General features: G+C 36.2%; 1 protein-coding gene across 1 annotated transcript in view; it reads left to right on the forward strand.

Moving 5' to 3' along the window:
* Nucleotides 1-2,430: 2,430 nt before the first annotated feature.
* Nucleotides 2,431-24,039, forward strand: part of LOC144436308 (GTP-binding protein Di-Ras2-like) — a 35,599-nt gene continuing 13,990 nt past the window's right edge. The window contains exon 1 of the mRNA XM_078125061.1: nt 2,431-3,698. Within this exon, the coding sequence (XP_077981187.1) occupies nt 3,624-3,698 (75 nt within the window). The 5' untranslated portion in view covers nt 2,431-3,623. The remainder of the gene's footprint in view (nt 3,699-24,039) is intronic.

Consider the following 24,039-nt stretch of genomic DNA (forward strand, 5'->3'; position numbering starts at 1 on the left):
CTTTATAAGTTCAGATGATTTTAGATGTAAATCAAAGACAGCATTTGCGGGCCGGGGTATAGCTGAGTGGTCCACTTTATATGAGTCAAACGCCATCTAACGTATAATATTGGCAGCTACATTAGTAAACTTCATGTGCCTATGATTATTACCTTTCATTGCTATACTGTACAGTAACATTTATTTTTGCTGACATACGCACAATTCTTAAGTCCTATGGTTGTACATTGTGGGGGATTTTTGTTCCTAATACCACAGGCTTATCTAAACGATACATTGACGTGTTTCTCTTTTTCCCAACTATAGACATAAGAGTACGTTTAAATGAATTTCAGCAGAGATCAAAACGCGATCTTGATGCTGTGTTTTACAAATGGAGTTACAGGGATTTTTGTATTGTGTTTAAAACTTCGGGGTCAGTCTCAATGAATTTTATATCATCTAGTATAATCAAAACTGCACGCTCAAGCAAAATTCGCTGTAAAGGAACACTGCGCTGCTGTCACTGTAAATGATTCATTGGTGACGGGAATGAAAGTAATGAGTTTATTGCGTTGATGGCTTGCAAAACAAATTTGAAATTAAGCCCCTCTGACTCTCGCCGTAATCTGAAAGGTAAATCAACTCCAAGATCATAATACGCTATCCCATTATCCTCTAAGGCAGCTACAGACATTCTAAGTGATGTGATGCAGTCTTATTTATTCAAAACGTTAGGTAAATTTCAACTCATCACGGTAGCGAGATTCGAGTCTGAGATTCCCAAACGAACTTCGCAGTTTGGAATGAACTGAACAGAAACGGTATATATATCTCTATGTGAAACCTCAGTGGATAACGCAACCATCGGAAATGTTTAATGAATCCGAGGTCATAGTTCATTTGACAAGCTTTTTATTTCTGTGACAATTTGCTGGTGAATATGGATTAATTACATGAATAAATCATATTTTCTGAAATATTCATGATACATAGATTAAATGCCATTAGCTCATTCGGGTGAAATAAGATCCGAGTGTTGATAAATATTTCACCTAGCTTCCTTTCCTATGTACCAAAATATGATACATGTGTATTGTTGAAGTATATATGATACATGTGTATTGTTGAAGTATATATGATACATGTGTATTGTTGAAGTATATATGATACATGTGTATTGTTGAAGTATATATGATACATGTGTATTGTTGAAGTATATATGATACATGTGTATTGTTGAAGTATATATGATACATGTGTATTGTTGAAGTATATTATATGATACATGTGTATTGTTGAAGTATATATGATACATGTGTATTGTTGAAGTATATTATATGATACATGTGTATTGTTGAAGTATATATGATACATGTGCATTGTTGAAGTATATATCTACATTTTAGTGACTGCGAATTTTTACCAAAGCGTTCAATATGATTCGAAAGTAGTCCCACAGGAGTGATTGTGATTTGTGGATTATCACGATTTGGAGATAATTCATTCATTTTAAGTTTCATTGTCATGGTAAAAAGAAACAGAACTGTTCTTTGCATCATATATCACATCAATTACTCAGAAGTTACAGTATTGTGTGTATGATGACTAGTAGCAAGGTCTCCCCCATCCCCTCAACCCAACCCCCATCCATACCCCCTCCCTCGACCCCTCGTATCACTACTGTATCAGTTACACCATACCATAGTGAACATTTTACAACACATGCAAATACATGCACTTTTCTTTACACAATTTAAATTAGCCTTTAACAGCAAAGAAACGCGGTTCCGAGCAATTTTTTAACAACATAAATAATTCTTTACTTATTTAAATATTAAAGCCATTAACTGAGACCTGAGAATAACAATAAATTGAACGCCTGGTCTGACCATGTCATAACTTATTGCTTTACTGGACAACATGCCCTGCAGGCGTGACTAGAGTTTTAAGAGAATTTTTGCTGTGTTATTATTGTATATCTTTACTTTTATCTTTGAAGCAACTGCTAGGTCATATCACAGAACATTCCAGTAACGGTCTAATGAAGGCTGAGGTAGTCTGTTTTGGGTGATAATGGCGGGGGATTGATATGCAAATTATTTCCATTTCGTGAAGCGTTTCCGTGCCAATCGTCAAGCACTGAGGGAGCATTGATCACTTTAATAGTACAGTAATCACTTAGTTGCTGTAATCACTAAATGAGATAACGTTTCCGGCGAATTTTACCGTTGCTATATATCCCATCATGCCCACACTTATTGCGAAACTACATCATCGTTATTACAATCACTCATAAATAAATCGCCAAGTAATCAATAATTTGTGTATCCACACATGCGCAGTGGACATCTTAATGTGTACGAGTCTCATTGCCTTGTTCAAAATCTCTCACATGGATTTGGCGCTCTGCCTTGAGGTGTGCAGTATTCGCAGTGCGCAAACGCAAATCACTAACGATGACAGTGACGGTCCGATATTACAGAGGTGTACCTTTTAATTTCGCTCACGTGCTGACCTTAAAAGCTGTCTAGGCAAATTAAACTGTTCGTACTGACAAACGGAAACTATTTGGTGGAAAATTGCACAGAGAAGGAGTGAACGTTGCGTGTTTATCTATCGACCTTGCCACAGTGTGAGCTGCATATCCCTTCATTCATTCATTCAAAGATCTAGTATTGGGAGAGTGACTGGCAGTGACATCGCGGTTTTCTACAGCGTTGAACCAACGTGAAGTACAAACGTTGCGGTATAATATAACACAACAACCATCTGACATCGAAACTATAAAAAAAAAATTGCGTACCGAGGATTATCATCGGAAAGACGTGTGTGTGTGTTCCTTCAGATATTTCTTTGTTAACAGCACGCATACAATGTCAACACACTAAAGTACGTCGTTCTTTATTTGACGATAATTGCAGTATATTCCATAATATCCTTATCGTCTCGAGAGTACGACCCACTGGTTATATAGAGTGCTAGGGATAGGAGAGGAGGCGACAGAGCGTGATAACGTCCGCTTTACTCACAGCCACCACATTAAACAGACGTTTGGCATTGAACGAAAACTGGGAGTACAAGATTACAGAGAAAGGGAAATTCACTGAAAACTATCGTATGAACCAGATTCGTCCATTTATTGTTGGATTTCTCAATAGTTTTACATCACTCGGGAAAAATATACCCTATATAACTATTTCGAGCGTTCTCTTTCAAATTATGGCAGCGATGTATCGATCTATCAACACGCTTCTTCGTCAGTAGGAAGCATCCCTTCCTACTTTCCAATACCTTTTTTTACATTTATCGATAAAAAAGATATATTTCCCAAGAAAAAATAGTTTTGATTTGAGTGAAGCCAGTCTCCTTACTAACTGGATTTCCGTCTAATCGGACGTAAGCTTTTGAGTCGAGGCAGTGAATTACTTCATCTGAAGCCTCGTGCTATACTCACATGCAAGGCTTTGCGGCTGAATTATTCAGTAGTTATTCCGACTGTATAATTGTAAGGAAAACACAAAGCCACTCTACGAAGGCAAGTCGTACACAGGTAGTGTTTCTTCGCCCCATCAACAACGGGGATTGCGCTGACATATCACGACATAATCCTTTCCATATCATAGTGAACCTGGTTGCAGACAATGGCAGCGGGGTCGAGGCGGACTGGTGTGGTGTCACGGGACAACGGCTTGGACATCTGGCAACCGAGAGACAAGGTAAAATTTAAAGAATTCTCTTGAAAAAGAGTTCACGTTTGTATAGGAAAACCCATCAAGGGCCTAAATCATATTCAGGCGATTTCTCAGGTTTTAATTACACATTAACAGCACATACACAAATAGCGTTCGTTGGGAGGACATTTCGTTCGACCGATGTTTTAGCTCATTGCTTTTTCGTGTTTCTTTTCTGTTCACAATATACGAACATCCCATTAGCAGTAGAGTCAACATTGGGCGTGTTTTAAACGGGTCACTCTGTATTGATCAGTATTTCAATGATAGTGGGACATGTTTTGGTAGAGTAACATGGGAAATCACTGTTGCTAAGGGGAAAATAGCATATTCTCTTTGAATGTTGCAGTTCACCGTCGTAATGGTGTACTTCACCGGTGTGATCATGCCCTAAAGACCCTGCGGCTGCCCATTACATTTTGTCGCTTTGTCTGAGTAGACATCGTAGTCGAACCGTGTATTTCTGGTACATTTTGTCTGCCATACGCAATAGCTATACCGGTGGTTTTTTTGTGTGGGAATCTTCCCGTTTATATCTCCTCTTTAAAATTAAAATATTCAAGCTATCGATTTTCAAGTTTTTTTACTCAAAATGTGTCATTTTAACAGTAATATGGTGAATTATAAATTTTATTATCATATTGACACTTATCGTCGACTCCGGTATCTTTGATTTACTTCCTATATATATCTGAGAACAATCAGATATATAACAGTGGCTTAACTTGTTTCTATTTGGTGGATTAAGTAAAAACAGATACATACAGGCGTGTTTCTTTTGAAAGCAAACTCTAATTCTAAGATTATGCTAAGATTTTTTAAATTGGTTTGCTGATTTTTTCCACACCTCAAACAATGCATACTGTACCACAATGACAGGGAAGCATTAAAATATAAACGGGTACTACCTACTTGAAACAATTCACATAATTAGTACTGTACATGTGATACTAGAATAGCTCTCCCTTTCTGTCTGTCTGTCTGTCTGTCTGTCTGTCTGTCTGTCTGTCTGTCTGTCTGTCTGTCTCTCCCTCTCCTCTCTCTCTCTCTCTCTCTCTCTCTCTCTCTCTCTCTCTCTCTCTCTCTCTCTCTCTCTCTCTCTCTCTCTCTCTCTCTCTCTCTCTCTCTCTCTCTCTCTCTCTCTCTCTCTGTATTTTATACTTCGACAACACAAGAAATCGAAAGAACGGAACTCAATTCCTTCTCACAGTACTCTGAAAGGAGTTCACTTCACAGGTTGATTTGTTGTCGTAATGAATCCTCGGAGCCACGTTTCAATGTATTACCACTTTGAGGACACAGTCCAATCAATACACCAAGCTCTGCTATGTACGCCTGGCATGGTTCTACTATTTTTTCCTCTTTTCTATTCTCTCTATATAATGAAGTATGAATTCAACCGAAATCACGTCTCAGCCACCACTATGGGGTCGAGTTGAGAGATGAATTTTTCATTGGTTCCTTTCATCTCTCGATCCTATTTAATACGGAGCATAAGCACGGCCGACTTTGTCGTTAATAGAACGAATCGCGTCTGTCAATCCACAGCGACTGGCTTTTATTGATCGCCCAACCATAATGCATACATTACGTGCAACGCAAATATCATCGTTTCTGCGTAAATTTAAGGACAACCTGACGAAATTTTATGTTTGCCATATATCTTGATGATTGCATGTGAGATACAGATCAGATTGATAATATTTGCATCGTGAGGATTGTCTCTTGAGTATGGACACCTCTATCACGTATGCAAACATGATACATTTGATGATCCACAGGGGACAACTTTCCATCATCTTTTTTTCTCAAACACTTTGAGTCCCTGCTCAACAATAAATCTTATATAAATGGCGATAAAAGTAACCCCAAACCAATACATAAGTTTAAACGCATACTGATCATATGATTGTAAAAGAAATGGCAATAATCTCAACTTTGCTAAAAAAAAAAAAAAAAAAAAAAAAAAAAAAAAAAAAAAAAAAAAAAAAAAACTTGCCGTTAAATGCCCACAGTAAATCCATAGGACAGGTAGTGTAATATGTAACCTTCAGTGAGTTTATGGTTTTGTCATTTTGTCATTTTAAAACGTGCAGTAATAGGGACCTATTGAAAACTGAATATTAATAAGCTACAAGAAGAGCTTAAGTTCATATTTAATAGGGTTGATACATTTCACACTATATCTTCACATTTACGACAAGTAACTTGTCGTTGCAGTACAAACATATAAATTAGCGACGTAATAACACCGATCAAAGTATACAATATCTATGTTAATATATCAGGTATCTTTGTTTGTGAAAGGTTATCTTAACATAATTGCGACCACTAGATATTTTCATCCAAAAATGATAAATCGTGCCTTAAAACCAGGCTGAATGTATTAATCCTTGTGTAGCTGGAGGGTAAGTTACCCTTAATTGTCTTTACAGCAATGGAAAAATATAACTTATGTCCTCCCATTTCACACATACACATGCCCATTAGGCAATAATTTTGAAACCATTACGGGACAATTCATATTTTGACCACTCCCACATTAGAATGGCTCATCCATCTCTCTCTCTCTCTCTCTCTCTCTCTCTCTCTCTCTCTCTCTCTCTCTCTCTCTCTCTCTCTCTCTCTCTCTCTCTCTCTCTCTCTCTCTCTCTCTCTCTCTCTCTCTCTCTCTCTCTTCTCTCTCTCTCTCTCTCTCTCTCTCTCTCTCTCTCTCTCTCTCTCTCTCTCTCTCTCTCTCTCTCTCTCTCTCTCTCTCTCTCTCTATCTCTCAAATTTTCATTGGCCACACCAACCTGACGGTAAATCTGTTATTCCGTTCAACTCTGATTACAATAAAAATCAATATTTTGTTCAATTTCGCACACACCATTGCACATATGATGATGAAATCAAATCGCACAACAAACAAACAAACGTTTCCACCTGTCTGTATACATCTGTGTTCATTTTTCTTCGTCACGTCATTGTATAGAGTCGATTATGGACATTACGCAGCGTTATGTAGTTACCGTATCAGCGTATCCCAGATACACGAAACAAGATCAAATAAATTGTGTGTGGGTAAAATTATTGTTTAAATGAGTTGCTATGAATTGAGTAGAACAGCAATGTGAGATAACAATTGACTATCTGATACATGGTGTAAAGCAATACTAGAAATACAAAATACTACACGATTCCCTTTCACTTAAAATAGTAGGCTCGAAAAGATGATCACTAGGTACGGGAAACTAAATATTTTAGGTGTGTTGCTAGAAAGCCAACATGTTGACCGAGTCAATTTTACAACAGGTTTGACTGCTGTTCCAAGTAGGAAAGAAATGATTGAAAAGAGGCTGAAATGGATAGTAAATGACGCCTTCAATAGAGTGTGAAAGGTGTACAAACAATGAAAACACAACCATTTATTCATGATCCAGATATGATGTCTACGTCATTGCCGGTTTCAACACGTTTTGTACTGAAAGACACACACACACACACACACACACACACACACACACACACACACACACACACACACACACACATACATACATACATACATACATACATACATGAATGCACTACACTAAACTAAACTACAATGCACTACACTACACTACATTACACTACACTGCACTGCACTACACTACACTGCACTGCACTACACTACACTACACTACACTGCATTACACTACACTACACTACGCTACACTACACTACACTACACTACACTACACTGTACTACAGAAAGTAATGGCACCTATTACACGTAACGTAAGTCAATGTATCTGAATAACACACGATATATAATACAGTACAATACAGTACTGTACAAAATGTCACTGTACCACACATCCACCACGTCACATTACAACGTAACACAATACAAAACAACTAATACATAAATAATATGAGTTAGTAACATACAGAACATAAAATATCACAGAATGAATTCAATTCTTTCTAAAGATCTCATTTTGTAGAGCCCGACATCGAAAATTGCATTTCCCTGACTCAAACTGTCATAATAGATAATGAATTCCGCTCACGATTGATGGCCTCGACGCCAGCTTTATACTACACCGTGTACTCAAACCTTGCTTCAACATATGCCCCACAACTATGACCTCTGACCCCCGAGTCCAACGCAGGGGAATACACATACACAGAATATACATCACTCTATGTTCTGGAATCTAGTACATAATAATATCAACGTTGGGAATATGTATTGTGCATTCAGTACGTACGTTCTAAATAATTCATTGTGCAAGGCATAGAAGAAGGAGGAGTACTGCTAACTGCCAGGCCCTGTCAAGATAAATCCCAGTCTAAAAGCAATCATAAAAGTTTCATAGTGCACTCACAGAGACCGTCGAAATTGTATCTTAAGGGATAGGTTGGATCACTTAATCAGGATTTCGTAAATTTGGAATATCAAACAGACCCGTCAACATTGAAGCGTTGGAATTGGTGCCCTAAAGGCATACTATTGTTCAGTGCAGATTGAAAGGGGAAGACAACATGCAAATATAACGGCATTGCATCTACACATACAATCAGCAGTGCTACTGATATGTCAGTCGAAGGCATTGCAATTTATTATCCACAGCGCGTAAGTTATATCAGTAAGACGTGCAGGACATTGAGAAAAGCTTGACTGTGTTTTCGATAAATATCATTTCATTTGGATGTATACATTAAAAGTACAATAGAAATTCTCAGTAGGCAGTATACGCAATTCCATGGTTAATTGGTGACCAGATAACGCTATACTTGTAAATCATACATCGGAGCGTTCATGTTAAGAATGAAATGCCTGCCTTCCGCTTGAGAAGAAATTCGAAATGAAATAAATGGAGACATCGTGAAATGTGACGTCAGACCACAGTTACTTAATATATCGGTCTAATGTGGCGAGAACAAGTTGTGCTGGGATAATTTATTTAGTGGGTTCAATTAACACAGTGCATGTCATTTCTTCAAGAGAGGGGATTTGCTAAAGGCAATTTGTTTGCAAATATCATACAACCTTGCAAATTGTAATGGCCTTATTTTGTAGTTTTCAATGATGTTCTGCCGCTAAAATGGAAAAACTAGTAAATTACGGAGAATGTGTTTGTCAGTACACGTTTCTTTACGCAATTGGTTGATTCATAAGGATAGGAGAGTATTTTTTCAGAAGAGCCGATATCAACTAGAAAGGGTACAATCCATCAAGACACTGTTCTACATGTTGAGAATTTGCATTATATACATATTGCCTCCTTTTATCGTGGGTGTGTCGGTTTGCTCAGGATTTATCTCTTGCATACCACGGCTTTCAATTTCCCACTAAAAAAAATGAACCCATTTCTCACCTTTCTGTAACTTTTTGAGTACACAGTCGGTAACTGAGGCTCATAGTAATAAATAGACATACGTAATTCAAACCAAATCTTATTTAGCAACACTGAAGCTTACAGATCGGCTTAAACATAATCACGATGTGATCATCAGAGGTACTTGAGTATACAAGTGGACTTCACGTTGGTAACTGCAAATGTAGTGTTTTCCGAATTTGTTGGTAACCCCCAAAAATGTGCCATTAATGTCACTTCAGATTACATGGCGAATACTCTACTAATCACCAGCACCCATACAGGTACAGGCTGTGCCTCTTTATGTACTTCACACATTCATTTTGATTGACATTAAAGAAAGCTTGCCTATCGTTGAACTGATACTAATACCTTGATCTTTAAAATATCGTAGATTCTTATAAACATGTAACTTTAAAATTTAGCCAAGTATTGCATTAAAAGTGGCGTTCACATTGCCATACGTGGGTTATTGGCGTAAAAGGAGTTGAGTCTAGTAGGTTTGTCTGTGGTGTGTGATTAGGGTAGACGTATTTCAATTCATCTTTGATATGTCGTGAATTTAATATCTAGTACTAATACTGCCAAATGAACCATTCTTTATACTGTCAGAGCAATCCTAAACGAGCAAATATCCGAGATATCCCCGACTGCACTTAGTATCAAATGAATGTCTCTTGGTCCAATTTAAATCTGAGACTAATCTACCATTATGACAAAAAAGACTGATTTATTGGATGTCAGACGGTGAAATAAAAGTAGGCAAGTCAAAGCAAGATATAGAGCAGCTTGGCCAGTCTAGTAACAGTGATGTCGTCAAAACATTCGAACCCAAATATGGCATTGCATCATTCGTCGAAATGCGACTGCGCAGATCCTCCCTCAGCTTTTATCCTTCGACTGTATGTAGCAATTATGAAATTGTTAATTCTTTGTAGCAGTTTAATAATAGGCATGATATGAAGACTGGATCGATAGATATTCAGTGTCAAAGTAAACATCGTTGTCAAGGCAGCCAAAGATGACAGGTATCCCTTATCAACCAGGTATGCAAATTTGTGCACAATCTCCATAACGTTTTAGCCAACCATAATCGTTGATCTATTTAATGCCACCTAGACTCTCTTCATCCAATCCAGTAATCTCTGTGTTGTGCATCCAGAATAGATAATAGTTGCTATGTGTTCAGTTCTGCACTCCCTCGTTAATCATCGTCTGTGGAGCTATCTTGAAATGATTCCATATGCAAGAAGCGATCATCTTGTTAAACCTTAGCCCAGTACATTCATGCAAATACAACCCAGGTCATACACTGGTCATTAGTCAGTCTATGCACAGATATGAATATAAAAAAGTAGAATGGCAACATCCCTCACCCTCGTCAACCCACCTTCCCCATTCATTCCATTTCTACCAACTATTATAAGGATAAAAGATTTGTCTTTGAATGTATCGGTAACACTGTATGAATGACTACTTTAACAACTAGGTATATCTCTCGACTGTACAGGAGAAACAGATCGCCAGTATATTTAAGCAGTTTCTCTGTCACATATTATACGCTATCATGGATATATACAAAGGACATCGAACCCAGTATATATGTCGAGCAAGAAAAAACGAATCAAAGTTAGCAAATGATACACATTGTGAAAAAATAATGAAAACAATTTTAATTTCAATACGATACAGCGACAGACGCTTCCGTGAATACTCATTAGTTTCGCGAGTATAGCTACAAAAAAAAACACGTAGAAAACAACGACTTGGATGCGAAGGCCATGATTTGCTAACGGTTTCCATTGACTAGCTAGCTGCTTGTTTCCATCTTCCCCGAGGCGTGATCAGTATTCTTGACTTATAAGACTATGACTCAATCTGAACAAATCGTCTGCTGCGATGCATGACTTTTAACAATAAAATTCGGCGGACAAGATTAACCATACTCTATCCCTACGTATAGTTACTGTTATATTTTATTCATTTCACGGGTTTTATTTCCACTCGACTGCACAATTGCCGCATTCAAGCAAACAACAATGAAATTGGTAAAATATTTTCCATAGCGAAAATCATGGTTGAGTGAATACGGCTTTTATTGGCAAGACGAGAAAGTGGAATCGTCATGTTGAATTAACCTGCAGTCGAGTAATAGTGAATGGCATATACGCTATTATGTAAAATACCTCCTGATTTGCTTGATGTAGCATTCCAAATTGAAAATAGCCAATCAGAACAATCCATGTATTACGTACAAGCGAAACTAGCCATTTCCTTGACTGCAAGATGGTATGTCGTGTGAATTAAATGAATATAGATATATACAGTCTGATTATTGTACATAATGGAATTTGAACTAAATCCCCTCCGTGTAACATAAAGCACTTACTATAAGCAGTTCAGGATGTCTTTTTTAGATTTGAAAATACCATGGCATAACATCATTTCGCTGAAGATGTAATCTTGTTCAGTAGGTAGATTTTGTCATCTCATTAATAGACAGCCTGACATTCTCACCATTTCAGTTGACATGTTTGGAAAGTGATAGGTTAATAGAGATAACCAAAAACTGTGCTTCTGAACTTTAAATATGTAATTAATAGATGAGACGATATCCAAATGATGATATAAGTTCCATATAGATACGTCCCACGTAAAATTAGATTGAAGACAGAATGAAAGCAAGTCCCACTTGTTAACTTTAGTGTATATATGTATAGAGTAGGTGGAACCCTAGAATAGGAAAATAAACATTTTTTTTGGATAAACTGCTAAATAAATGTTACTGGGTCGTCTTTCAGTTGTTGTGATTGACAAGAGTGTACTCTGAATAAAAGGTAATTGGCATGGCTATTGTACATGTCCTCTGGGCTATACATCTAGACCTGTATATCAGCTGAACGATTGATGGATACATAAACCAAGTGACACGTAAGTTTGAGTGGGGTGTATCAATTATTATTTATGCCTAGCATTTTACCCTAAAGTCACATTCTATTCATCTGAAAGTCACCAATATTTTGAGTTGTTCATACTGATGTGAAAATAGATTTTATATAATAAAAAGGGATTTTTTTCCTAAATCAAGTTTCCAAATATGGTGTGATTTTATAAACTGTATATTTATGTTGGTAAAATCTTGCTGAATGACACAAGCTTATAAGCTGAAAATTTGCTGAATGTTGAAAATGCTAACAAGACAATTAACGGACAAACACAAGGTGATGAGAGTTTTGATACCTTTGCAATCTGACATTTGCTATTTAAAGGTCACAATATCTACTAATTAGGTGCACAATCACTTAGTGCTATCTCATATCACTCGCTAAAATGAAATGTTACACTCACTCTACTGAGCTCCCCAGAGCTTGTGAAAAAAAAATAATATCAATTTATTTTTATTAACATGCAAATATACACACTTACACACACACACACACACACACACACACACACACACACACACACACACACACATACATACATACATACATACATACATACATACATACATATACACACGTTTCAATGGTATGTGTATATTTCAAATAAGTAACTACGAAGACCACGTGACTTCCCGTGAAAAGGAAATTTCAATGTGCTTTTCTTTAGAAATGTTATATTGTGTTTCCTTAACCCTCGGCTATCGGCTTTGTGTTGACCATATTAAAGTTATGGTACGGTTACCTGAATTTTCGCAGGTGCGATATAATATGACACAGCCTTTTTCATATTTCCGAGTCCAATTTTAAATATATAAATGCATGACATGTATGTATGTATGTATGTATGTATGTATGTATGTATGTATGTATGTATGTATGTATGTATGTATGTATGTATGTATGTATGTGTGTGTGTGTGTATGTATGTATGTATGTATGTATGTATGTATGTATGTATGTATGTATGTATGTATGTATGTATACACGTATTATTATGTTCGATTAGATATATAATTAATTTTGTATTTGAAAAAGTAACTCACGAGTAATATAGAACTTGCAAACCTCATTATAGCAAACCATGTACTTTGGGTATAAGTTATAAAAATGAATTAATTTTTCATACGTCTTTAATATCGGTTTGAAAAGGAGTCATGGTATACATAACAGATGTACGTTATATTGACACGATTGTTCGACCGTAGCTATAGTGACAAAATGGTCAAGATCGCACGGATACACCTGTCGAGTGCAGTTCAGTACGACATTATATGCAGCAAGATTGGTGTTCAAAATAGTCGAAGTTGAAAAGTGGGAAACACTCGTATTTAAAATTAATTTCAAAGTTAAGATTACAATTTTGTAGACAGCCTTAACGAATAAAAGTTCAGATAACACAACATTTAACATACATTCAGGTTAGAATAATGTTGTTGAAACTATTATTCACCGAACTGTATCACTGTTTGAACAGTGCAAATGTCAAGTGTCCTTTCTTACTATCAGCCGGACAGGACGACTGTTTAGACTGTTTAGACTTGCTATTTCTGACAAAATGAAAGTATGAAACTGCACAAAAGAAGAATTAGAGTGTCTCTTCTTACCATAAACTGGACATGACTATTTCTACGCGCTAATTCCGAAACATTGAAACTATAAACTCTTTTTACTATCACCCAGCTTTACAGGACTATTTCTACGCACTATTTGCGAAACATTATTTGCAAATGTTAGTGAAACTGTCAAAAAATGTATGCATTCCTTCTTACTATAAGGTGGACAGTAGTATTTTGAATGTCACCTTGATGCTACTTCTAAGCAGGGGGATGAAGCTATCACTGATGACGTCACCATTTAACGATCTTGATTACAATCACCTGCACTATGAGATTTGTGAACATCTGAGGTGATAGCAAACATGTAAATACAGAGTCCAAAGACACAGAATATGCTACTAGGACATGTACAAGGATACTGATTATCATCAATGAATTATATACACATTATTATACAAAGTGAACGTGTACTTAGTGAAAACAGCAATAAAAGGCAATTACAAAATTTACCTGATTTTTTTTTCTGGTAGTAAAAGGATCAGCCATGTTTTGTCAAAAAGTGCATATTATTCCATCTGAAATATTATATACCACGTACTCATAGCAGCTCGTCGGTATCGACACTATAAATTAGCAGTAATAATTCAAAACATACAAACTGTTCAGTCAGAACAAATGAATAGAGTTCTATAATGTTACATTTTTGGTAAAGTGTATTTGTCTGTCTGTCTGTCTGTCTGTCTGTCTGTCTGTCTGTCTGTCTGTCTGTCTGTCTGTCTGTCTGTCTGTCTGTCCTTATGTCTGTCTGTCCTTATGTCTGTCTATTCGTCTGTCTACCTATCCGTCCATCTGTGTCAAAGACTTATTGCCATAACCGTTGTACCAATATCTTTATTGGTATTTCTTGGGGAGGTTACTGTGGGTTTTTAACTGTGAATTTAAGTTCAAACGAGGGTTTAAAGTCTGCCTCTTAAGTAAACCATTAGTATAGTAAAGAAATGTATGGTATCGTAGTAACCATACGCTTAAGGTTGAGTTCACTCCATATGACTACATATAATTCTGACAATCCTTTGTATTTTAATCATTCTATAGCTATTTTTAATACTAATAGTTCCGATTTCAAGTTGTACACCAGTCAATTAGCTGCATTTTTTCAAAACAGAAACCTGGTAAAAGGAAAAATATACTTTTCATTTATATCATTGCTACCTTGCTTGACGATTCAGTTTCTTATAACAACGACTGATCTCCAATATCTTGGATTCTAGAAGATTTGTAAATTCCCTGTTGATAATTGCTTGAAAGTTCCTTGTCTTAGAAACACATGTTTCGCTCGACCTATTTTCATGACACAGTGAGAATTATTTCACCGTCTTTAATTTTTATCACATACGAACATAATCTTACTCAAAGAAGAGGACGCCTCTCTTCAGGGAAAACCTCAATCGTATATTTCTGATCTGATGACACAAATTTCAGGGGTTTTTAAACAAATATAATAATGCATAAGTTTCAGATTGTTTCGCGGCTGCCTAAGGTTTCTTCTCATAATGATCAGAGTTGGCCTCTGCGAGTCCAGGTCTTCCCCTTTCAAGAAAAACGATTTCCCTTGTGGTATTTAAAAAAAAATTTGAACCAACAATTTTCGCATTTGAAAATATCATTAATGTGGTCGATTGATAAAATAAAGCCCTGTGACTGCAGAACCGTTAGGAATATAGAACAAAATATCACAGGAAGCAGCGATATACGAAAAACAGAAACAAAATCAATTTGCCCATAATTCTATTTTTTAGATTTTTTTTTGTCTTTGTGGGATGATGAGAGTGAGGGTGTAATACTCTTCAAAACGATGTGAACTACTTCCTTATATTCGATATCAGAAATGTCTATTCAGATGATTATTATCAAACCAAGGAACATACACCTGGATGAATGTATTAAACCAAGGAACACACACCTGGATGAATGTATCAAACCAAGGAACACACACCTGGATGAATGTATCAAACCAAGGAACACACACCTGGATGAATGTATCAAACCAAGGAACACACACCTGAATGAATGTATCAAACCAAGGAACACACACCTGAATGAATGTATCAAACCAAGGAACACACACCTGAATGAATGTATCAAACCAAGGAACACACACCTGGATGAATGTATCAAACCAAGGAACACACACCTGGATGAATGTATCAAACCAAGGAACACACACCTGAATGAATGTATCAAACCAAGGAACACACACCTGGATGAATGTATCAAACCAAGGAACACACACCTGGATGAATGTATCAAACCAAGGAACACACACCTGGATGAATGTATCAAACCAAGGAACACACACCTGGATCAAACCAAGGAACACACACCTGGATGAATGTATCAAACCAAGGAACACACACCTGGATGAATGTATTAATAAGTAATAACGAACTGCTGGGTCCCTGTCTCTTCCAATTTTATTAGTTGCTGATAACGCTTATGCATAGCTCTCCTTGTATTTTCAAATTTGTTGTTTGGGTTTGATACGAAACCCCTTTCTGTAAAATCAACGCATTGTCAGATGAAATAAGTCGATAAAATAGTAATGAGTGGGTAAATAAAAAAAGTAAACATGGATAAATAAATGAATAGATTGAAGTGCGCGGTTCTCCTTTCATTTATTAGAATGTGTAACATAAGGATTGCCAGTATTTGAATTAATAGCTGTCTCCATATTTTTTTTGCCTTGGATACCCAGTGGCTGAAAAAAAAACACATTTAAGATTACAACGAATCGTACCATACTGTTCACCGGGGCGATACTTGTGCTGGATTTAATCCCCAACCCTACTATACACAAATAGCTGATGTGAATTCACTCTATATAAATGTCATTTCACATTTCTCTTTTTAGATTGAATGGATATTTTCGATCATCAACACGTCTTTCATCATGCAAACGCTTAATTAGACAGGATATTAACTCCAAGTTGTCATGACAACAAGGAAAATTAATCCAGCTACAATTACCGTCCTGCAAACCAGGTATGCGCGTGCGCAAATGCCCTTCTTCCGTACAGCGACAACACACACAGCGTTTTGTATTTTTTTTGTACTGAAGAATTGTCTTCGGATGTTAAAACATTAATCACGTCACCCACACTTTTCCCGCCTATTTTGAAGACATTTCTCGTTTGTATAATTTTTTCGGCGACTCATAACTTAATATTTTCATCTGAATCGTATATTTCGTTTTTAGAATTGTAAAAATTGAATTATAATTTGCAAGTTTGCACGAAGACTTTCATTCCAACGTGCATATCTATCTGCACATACAATTTATGGCAAAAAACCTGAATGTTGACACTCTCCTATACTCAAAGAAGTAAAGAGATGAAGAAACATACAGGAATGGACGAAAACATTACTTCAGCTTGCACAGGGAACAAAAGCTTACAGAATATGAAATTTTAATCGATATAGAATATGGCAAAATGAAAGATGGCCTCAAGACCATTACTTTGATGAAAATAGCATTCATCTTTCCTATCGTCGTGTATATATTTATCTATTTTTTTATCTGTTTTCATTGTGCCTGGAGCTATTACTAGACGGAAACATATCACTTTTCGATGGACAATTAGTCAATTGACAACATTCCATCATATTTCGGTGCAAATGAAATTAAAGAGATTCCGCCATCTGAAGCGCATGACAAAATCTTGAATCTAAACAGAACAGAGGTTTGCGCGTGAAAAATGTAATATCTAATCATTACCGACTCGGAGATGCGAGCGCCCAAGTTTAGGAGTTGTTGCTAGTTCTTGATTTACCGGCGTTTGGAAAGGGGCTTATTAATTTGAAAGAAGTGCAATTATTTCAACATATGAGTCTGCTAATTGCTTTGTGTTTACCGGAAATTCGTTGAGGAAATTGTCTGCCCTGTTTCTAATAAACCCTCGATAGATTCGTTTTTTCATTGCTGTACACAAACATTATTTTAGTAAGGACAACGAAGGCAGTTTCTCGTCGCAAGACACGTTCTTGTTTGCACGTGCTCAATGGCATAAAATGGAACACAAATAGTCAAAATATGTGAGCAGCCTTAAGATAGAATAATTGTCAAAGAATCGTGAATATGAATAGATGCGACTGCGCTGTGGACGACAGTTGATCTTTAAGAATCTACTAAAATTACAGAATCGATTACCTCATCAATTATGTATTATGGTTAAAATTCTATATTTAATTGCAAACGTAAATGACAGGGAAGATTTCGTATTATTTTACGTCAATAGTGTAGACGTATAATAAGGATATTTTTGTGTTCAAATATATATCGAATTGAGATATGATTGGAAAGTTACCCAAGTTGAGCCTGTTAAATAATAAACTACTTTAGCTTGAATTACCATATAATGCGATCACTTCTAAAGTAATCCATACGGCATTATGACGTAATCTTATCCCTAGGGATATTAAACGTCACTGATAATTCTGTTCTCGGTTTACGTCACAAAACTGAGTCCGATAAAAGCTGAAACCTTGAGTGTAGACAAAGTAGAACAATACACATCCTATACACGTCTGGTTTCTGGTCAGTTTTCTTAACGTCGTTGGTTACCGATATTGATCAATTAAAAATACCCAACTATCAAAATTTAATGATATATATTTAGCCAACTTTGCAGCTAAGTCGGATGTTTTACGAGCGCTAGTATCATCATCATACAATTATCGTGATGTACTCTAAAAATATTATTAGATAAGATATATGTTAACCAAAGCGGGTGGTAAACCAAGTTGGTATGACAACAGAGGTAGCTATCTATGAAAAAATAGCTCCGACTCGTGTTGTCTTGCAATGGAGAATATCCCTTTGAGTAAACCTAGCTCTAACAACAGTGTATGTTGATATTAAGTATGAATTTACCCTGGCAGTGTCGTAATGTACACCGAACTACATACTGATGAAATGGAATTTGTCAATGTAGACGGTCAGTGAACACTAATTTACAGGCAGGGCTAGTTTCAACATGACAGCAAGACTTTGATTCGAAAGTTTATTAAGTCTCTGTCTCTTCTTTCATGATCTTATGACACAGCTCCTTTCTCTTGATAGACATTTGGTGCATTAATTTTCGCTTTATTCGCACAGAAGGACGCCAAAAGATTCAGTCAATCATCCTCGACGACTCGCCAGGGATCCACAGCAACGAAGTAGCTGACGATGAAGTTCAACAAATATTTTAGTTGTCCTCTGTTGCCTAGCAACGAGTCTACACACATTAGATGAAGCTAGTGATTGACAGATCTCTCCGTTACTCTATGCTATTAGTAAGATGTGGTGCGCTATACTTGCATTGGGTGGCAATTTAGAGGAAGGGGTGATTTGTTCACATCGTATCTAGAGCTTTCAAAAGATTAAGGGGAAAGAATATGGACAATTTTATGACGAAATACACAGAGTGGATAAAGTGATTTGATAACGAAGTGGTGCTAGAATAAGTCTTGAGTACACCAGGTGAACCATGCTTGAACTATACCAGTGCAATAATGATTACCATAGAAGCCAAATTGTCTGGGCTGAGAAGAACCTTGCGCTATTAATGTAGACAGTATTCTCATCTAGCTGAAAGATGTTGTTATTTCCGATGTTCTATGCTCGTTTTCTTTTCACCTTGCGTCTCGGAAATACGTCACCTTCCATTAAAGCATTACGTTGTATGCCACACTGCTAACGGAACTATTTTTGTTTGACTAAGCGAACAAACCTCATCAGTAATATTTTTTTTGCCTGAAGTTATCCACGCTAATGGTCAAATATTGGTTTTCAAAATGGGATTGAGATCATTTTAGCCGTAACGTTTTCACTGGGTTCCCCTTTAAGTGACAAATGATCTCAGTGTGTTCTGCTCAACTAGGTTTGTAAAAGAGCTTTAAAAAACAACGACAATGATGTTCTAAGACAAATCTACTGTGCACATACCATACATTTCAATTGGATTTTAAAACACCATTCTGCTTTCACACATGCATTATTTTATAGTATGGAAAAAGAGGGAAATGAGAAAATTTATATTAAGTACCCTTATACACAAAATTAATTGAATAAATATGCGTGTTTAACGCTACTTATGTGATTATAACAAGTCTTAACATTTATGATTCAAATTTACAGATGACATGACACGGTTCACAATATGAAATGTTAATAAAAACAACTTACAAATATAAATGAGTAACAAGACCATGGGAAATTTAATTTCGGTCTGGTTTGTTATAAGGGTGTTTTCACTTAGATAAAATATGTAGTTTTAGTCAACGTCAACCAACTCTTATGTCAGGACAATCTTACGTTTTAATTTAAAACGTAACTGAATGTGATACCTGTAAGATATTAGACTTGTAATTGAATCAATGCCACAATTTGACTGTACGTTGTCTACTCTATCCTTTACTTTATCAGTCAACCTATTCGCCTTGTTATATGCCAGTATTCAACTAGATTACACGTCGTCTATATTAATGTGACCACTCGTCTAGCTACCACTCCATCATTATTTTCACTACTTTAATTTTATAGTCAACTCTCTCCTTCCGGGTGTATATCTGAAATACGATAGCGTTGCGAGTCCAAGTTAACTTCCGAATATTCATTGTTATTTTTGAATACCCAATACTAATTAGATATTTAATTTGGTGAAATATAGTATGTATGTATGTATGTATGTATGTATGTATGTATGTATGTATGTATGTATGTATGTATGTATGTACGTGCGTGCGTGTGTGTGTGTGTGTGTGTGTGTGTGTGTGTGTGTGTGTGTGTGTGTGTGTGTACAGGTTTGCATGCCAGCCTACCTGACATTCGTACGTATATACATACATACATGATCTCTGTCTGTGTCGGTGTGTGTGTATCTGCCATTTGAATATGCTGTGATTGTCCAAAATAAAAAGGTAACAATCCGAACAATGAAAAGTAATGTTTAATAAGTAACTCAATCTAACTGTTTTGTGTCAAGGAGCAAAGTTAGAATGTAATCTGAGAGCTAACATGTAATGAATAACATATTTAATGGATCAGATGAAATATCACAAAGAATTAAGATTCACCTCACACTGCATCTGTAAGCAAATCAGAAATTACGTAGTTTGTTAAGAAAGAAAGCAATTTGAAAGGGTTAAGTGACAAATGATAGAAGTTTTAGACGCTATTCATTAAAAATGATTAGTTTTGCTAAAAGTGACCTTTGATAGCGTTGTTGTACCTGCCTGGTTCCAATGAACCAAAGGTTGTACGTGCATAGATTTTTACACATATATGTATATCTCACTGATATAATAAATCATTGTGTGGGATATAATTTACATTGTGTGTGAGTGATTGAATGTTGGAGTGCGAAGTTTGTGTGTTTGTGTACGTGCACATGCGTACATGTATTTACTTGATATCAAATCAGGCGCCATGCAGTTGAAATAAAAATATTATACCTTAGTTTAGTAATTGGAACGTCTGGCCTCTATAAATTGTCTTTTTCATTTTTTAAAGCCAATAAAAAGTAATAACGTCTAATTTAACCATTTTATCACCATTTTAATAGTTTCTATTAAGCCACACTTTTGGCTGGATACAATCTCACTAATAAATGTATAGAAACTATTTATTAGAAATTTTTTACTCATTTTCATAACAGTACTTCCCCAGTAATTCACAGGTCTTTTCGTATTCGATAATTACCGTTTAATATTATGTGAAGAAAAGAAACACGAAATTTCAGGACAGGGAAATACATTAAATTCTGAATGCAGAGCGTTCTGGGACTAATAGACTTACTTGGGAAAGATTTGTCTTACACTTCTTACCACTTTAAAGGTAAATGACCCTGAAATTACGAAGTGCAAAAAAAAACTTTCCTTTTACCAACTCTCTCAAATTTGACAGACGTGAAAATGGGATAACGCCTCAACTCTGAAATATTTGTGGTCTCTAAAAGACATTTCAGTGTAATTAACTGCCGTAATTTCCAACTTGCTCCATTATATTTGATTTTAATATCAATGTATAATGCAGTGGAAGCACTCAAATTTGTCAATTTCTCGACCATTCTACGCTTTATTATATCTATCTATCTATCCATCAAACAAACAATATTCATGAAAATAATTTTTTTTCTTTTAAAGCATGCTGTTCAGTTGTATTTGATATGTTGTCAACAGACTGTATTACACAGCCAAATAAATAAAAGGCGCCAACACGTCCAGTGTTTCTCGGATACTGAAGTCATTCCCCTGCTGTAACCTGGTTTCGTTCTGGTGCCACATTGTCTGAGAATTGAATGACGAAAAATGATTGTAAAATATATAGTCCGTTGTAACAAATTCAAACATCCGCATATTCCTTTGAGGATTTCAGTAAAACTATACTTTACACATCCATAAAATCGATCGCGGTGATGTTTGAGAAACCATTGGGAAAGCAAGTGACAGCTGAAAGGTTCATCGCAACACTTCTTCTGGGGAAACGCTGTAGTCGTCTTGTCCACGGCCATGTAGCTGTCAGAAATTATTTCAAAGTTGAAGTGTAGGGTATGACCTTCAGTCAGTAATGCATGTTTTATAAGCCTAAGTGGTGTCAGTCACTTCTTCTCGATACACCCAGTACATCATCATCATTGTCAGACGTACAGTGTGTCATGAATTTTACATTGAATCACTAACTAATGATGAATATAGCACAGGTATTGTCCGCCATCATTCAATGTATGTTCTATGCTATTAAATAAACAGAGCGATGTGTTGCCAATACATGCTTGTCATGATTTTAGCGGAATTACTCTTCAAATTTGATTTTAAATGCAACGATTTGGCGGTGTTGTCATTTGGAGAGGCATCCACTTTCAATATAGCGTTGCATACATGACGGACTCATCTGCGCCATTGTCGCCTTAAATTACCTTCGAATTCTCCAATAATATATTATCGAAATTTAAATTTCCCAGAGGTCAGTTAGGTCACCTAACTCATTACGCATAAGTCCTTCATTGTAATTCTAAAGGTCAATGTTCTGAGCTGTTGGAAGATAATACCCGCAGGGAAATTCCGGAGCGGCTATCAGGCGTTCATAATTTCTTGTCATGACGTTGAAAATATCGTAAAATTCAACAATTCATTTTTTATAGACAATTACACTGTTGTCTCTTAAATTTTGGAAATAAAACTGCCATCAACAATTATTGTTTTGTCTTCGAAAACCAAGAGAGTAAAACACCCTTTACAATTCATAACCGCTGAGGGCGGCTGTCCGGTGTGTTGAAAGGGGAACGCTTGACTGGAAAGTAAAGCATTTCTCGTTTAATAGCAGTGAGTCTTTGAGTGTGTTGTTGCTAAATATATAACGTATAGTAGTTATGGAAAAAAATACAATGTTGACGTTTCTACGCTCACTGTCACCGGCAGGGACGCACGTTTTCAGTAGAGAGTCAACTCCCTAGGTTATACACGGCACTTACAAATTATCTACGGCGTATAACTTGTACGCTAGCCTACTGTAGCCGTTATCAAAAGTTTCATGCCCCAAGTATATAGCAAACTTTGCGACATTTTTCCCAAATATAGTGAATGTCATTTGGAAATTTTGGCTTAGCCATACTGTAAAGTAATGCCTCAGCATCGTTTCAGCCAGGGCTCGAGAATATGAAGTTCCTCACTTCGTTTAGTTCCCATGATGCCTTGACAAGTTTGCAGCAGGTATATTCTGATCCACCCATTTTCCATAGCTCTATTTAGACAGGTCGCATACTGCAGGGTTAGTATAAATTATTTTTTCTGTGTTCCATAAGAATAGGGATTGCAGCAGTGAGGAAATCAGCTTCAACTGTCTCTTACATTTACATTAAATCTCCAAAAATAACAATCAACTGTTTAGGAATTTCTTACGGAGCAGAGAAAATGTATCTTTTTGGTAATAAGACAGCAAAGCAATTAACAAACATATTTAGGTCATGTCTTTGACATTTACAATATCGACTTTTCTTCAGCTTGTGCTTTCATGTGTCAAGAACACACTAAATGGCTGAATAGTTAATGATCTGACGGCGAACTTAATCTAAATTGCTAACGTTCTTGTCAAATGAATATACATGTCATATCAAATCATTCGTCCTAAACTTTGTCAAATCCATAATGATCTGTGCGCACTATTTTAAATATTTGTCCTATAACGTATCGGATACCGATTGGTCGATTGCTTCAACAAATTTGCATAAGTAGGTCACTTTAAATCTCAGATACCAATCGATATGTGTATATATGCAAATATCGTCCTTTTTGCTGCGGGTTTATTTATGAAGAAAATGTGAAGTGAATATTTGAGCATAGCAACCAAACTCATAAAATTTATTCCCTTTCTTGTTTGAAAATTGTGTAAATTTCTTAGAAGCTATAGAAGCGATTTTAGAACATATCTTGTATCTTA

The sequence above is a fragment of the Glandiceps talaboti genome, chromosome 6 (genome assembly GCF_964340395.1).
Source record: "Glandiceps talaboti chromosome 6, keGlaTala1.1, whole genome shotgun sequence".
In the NCBI taxonomy this organism is placed as follows: Eukaryota; Metazoa; Hemichordata; class Enteropneusta; family Spengelidae; genus Glandiceps; species Glandiceps talaboti.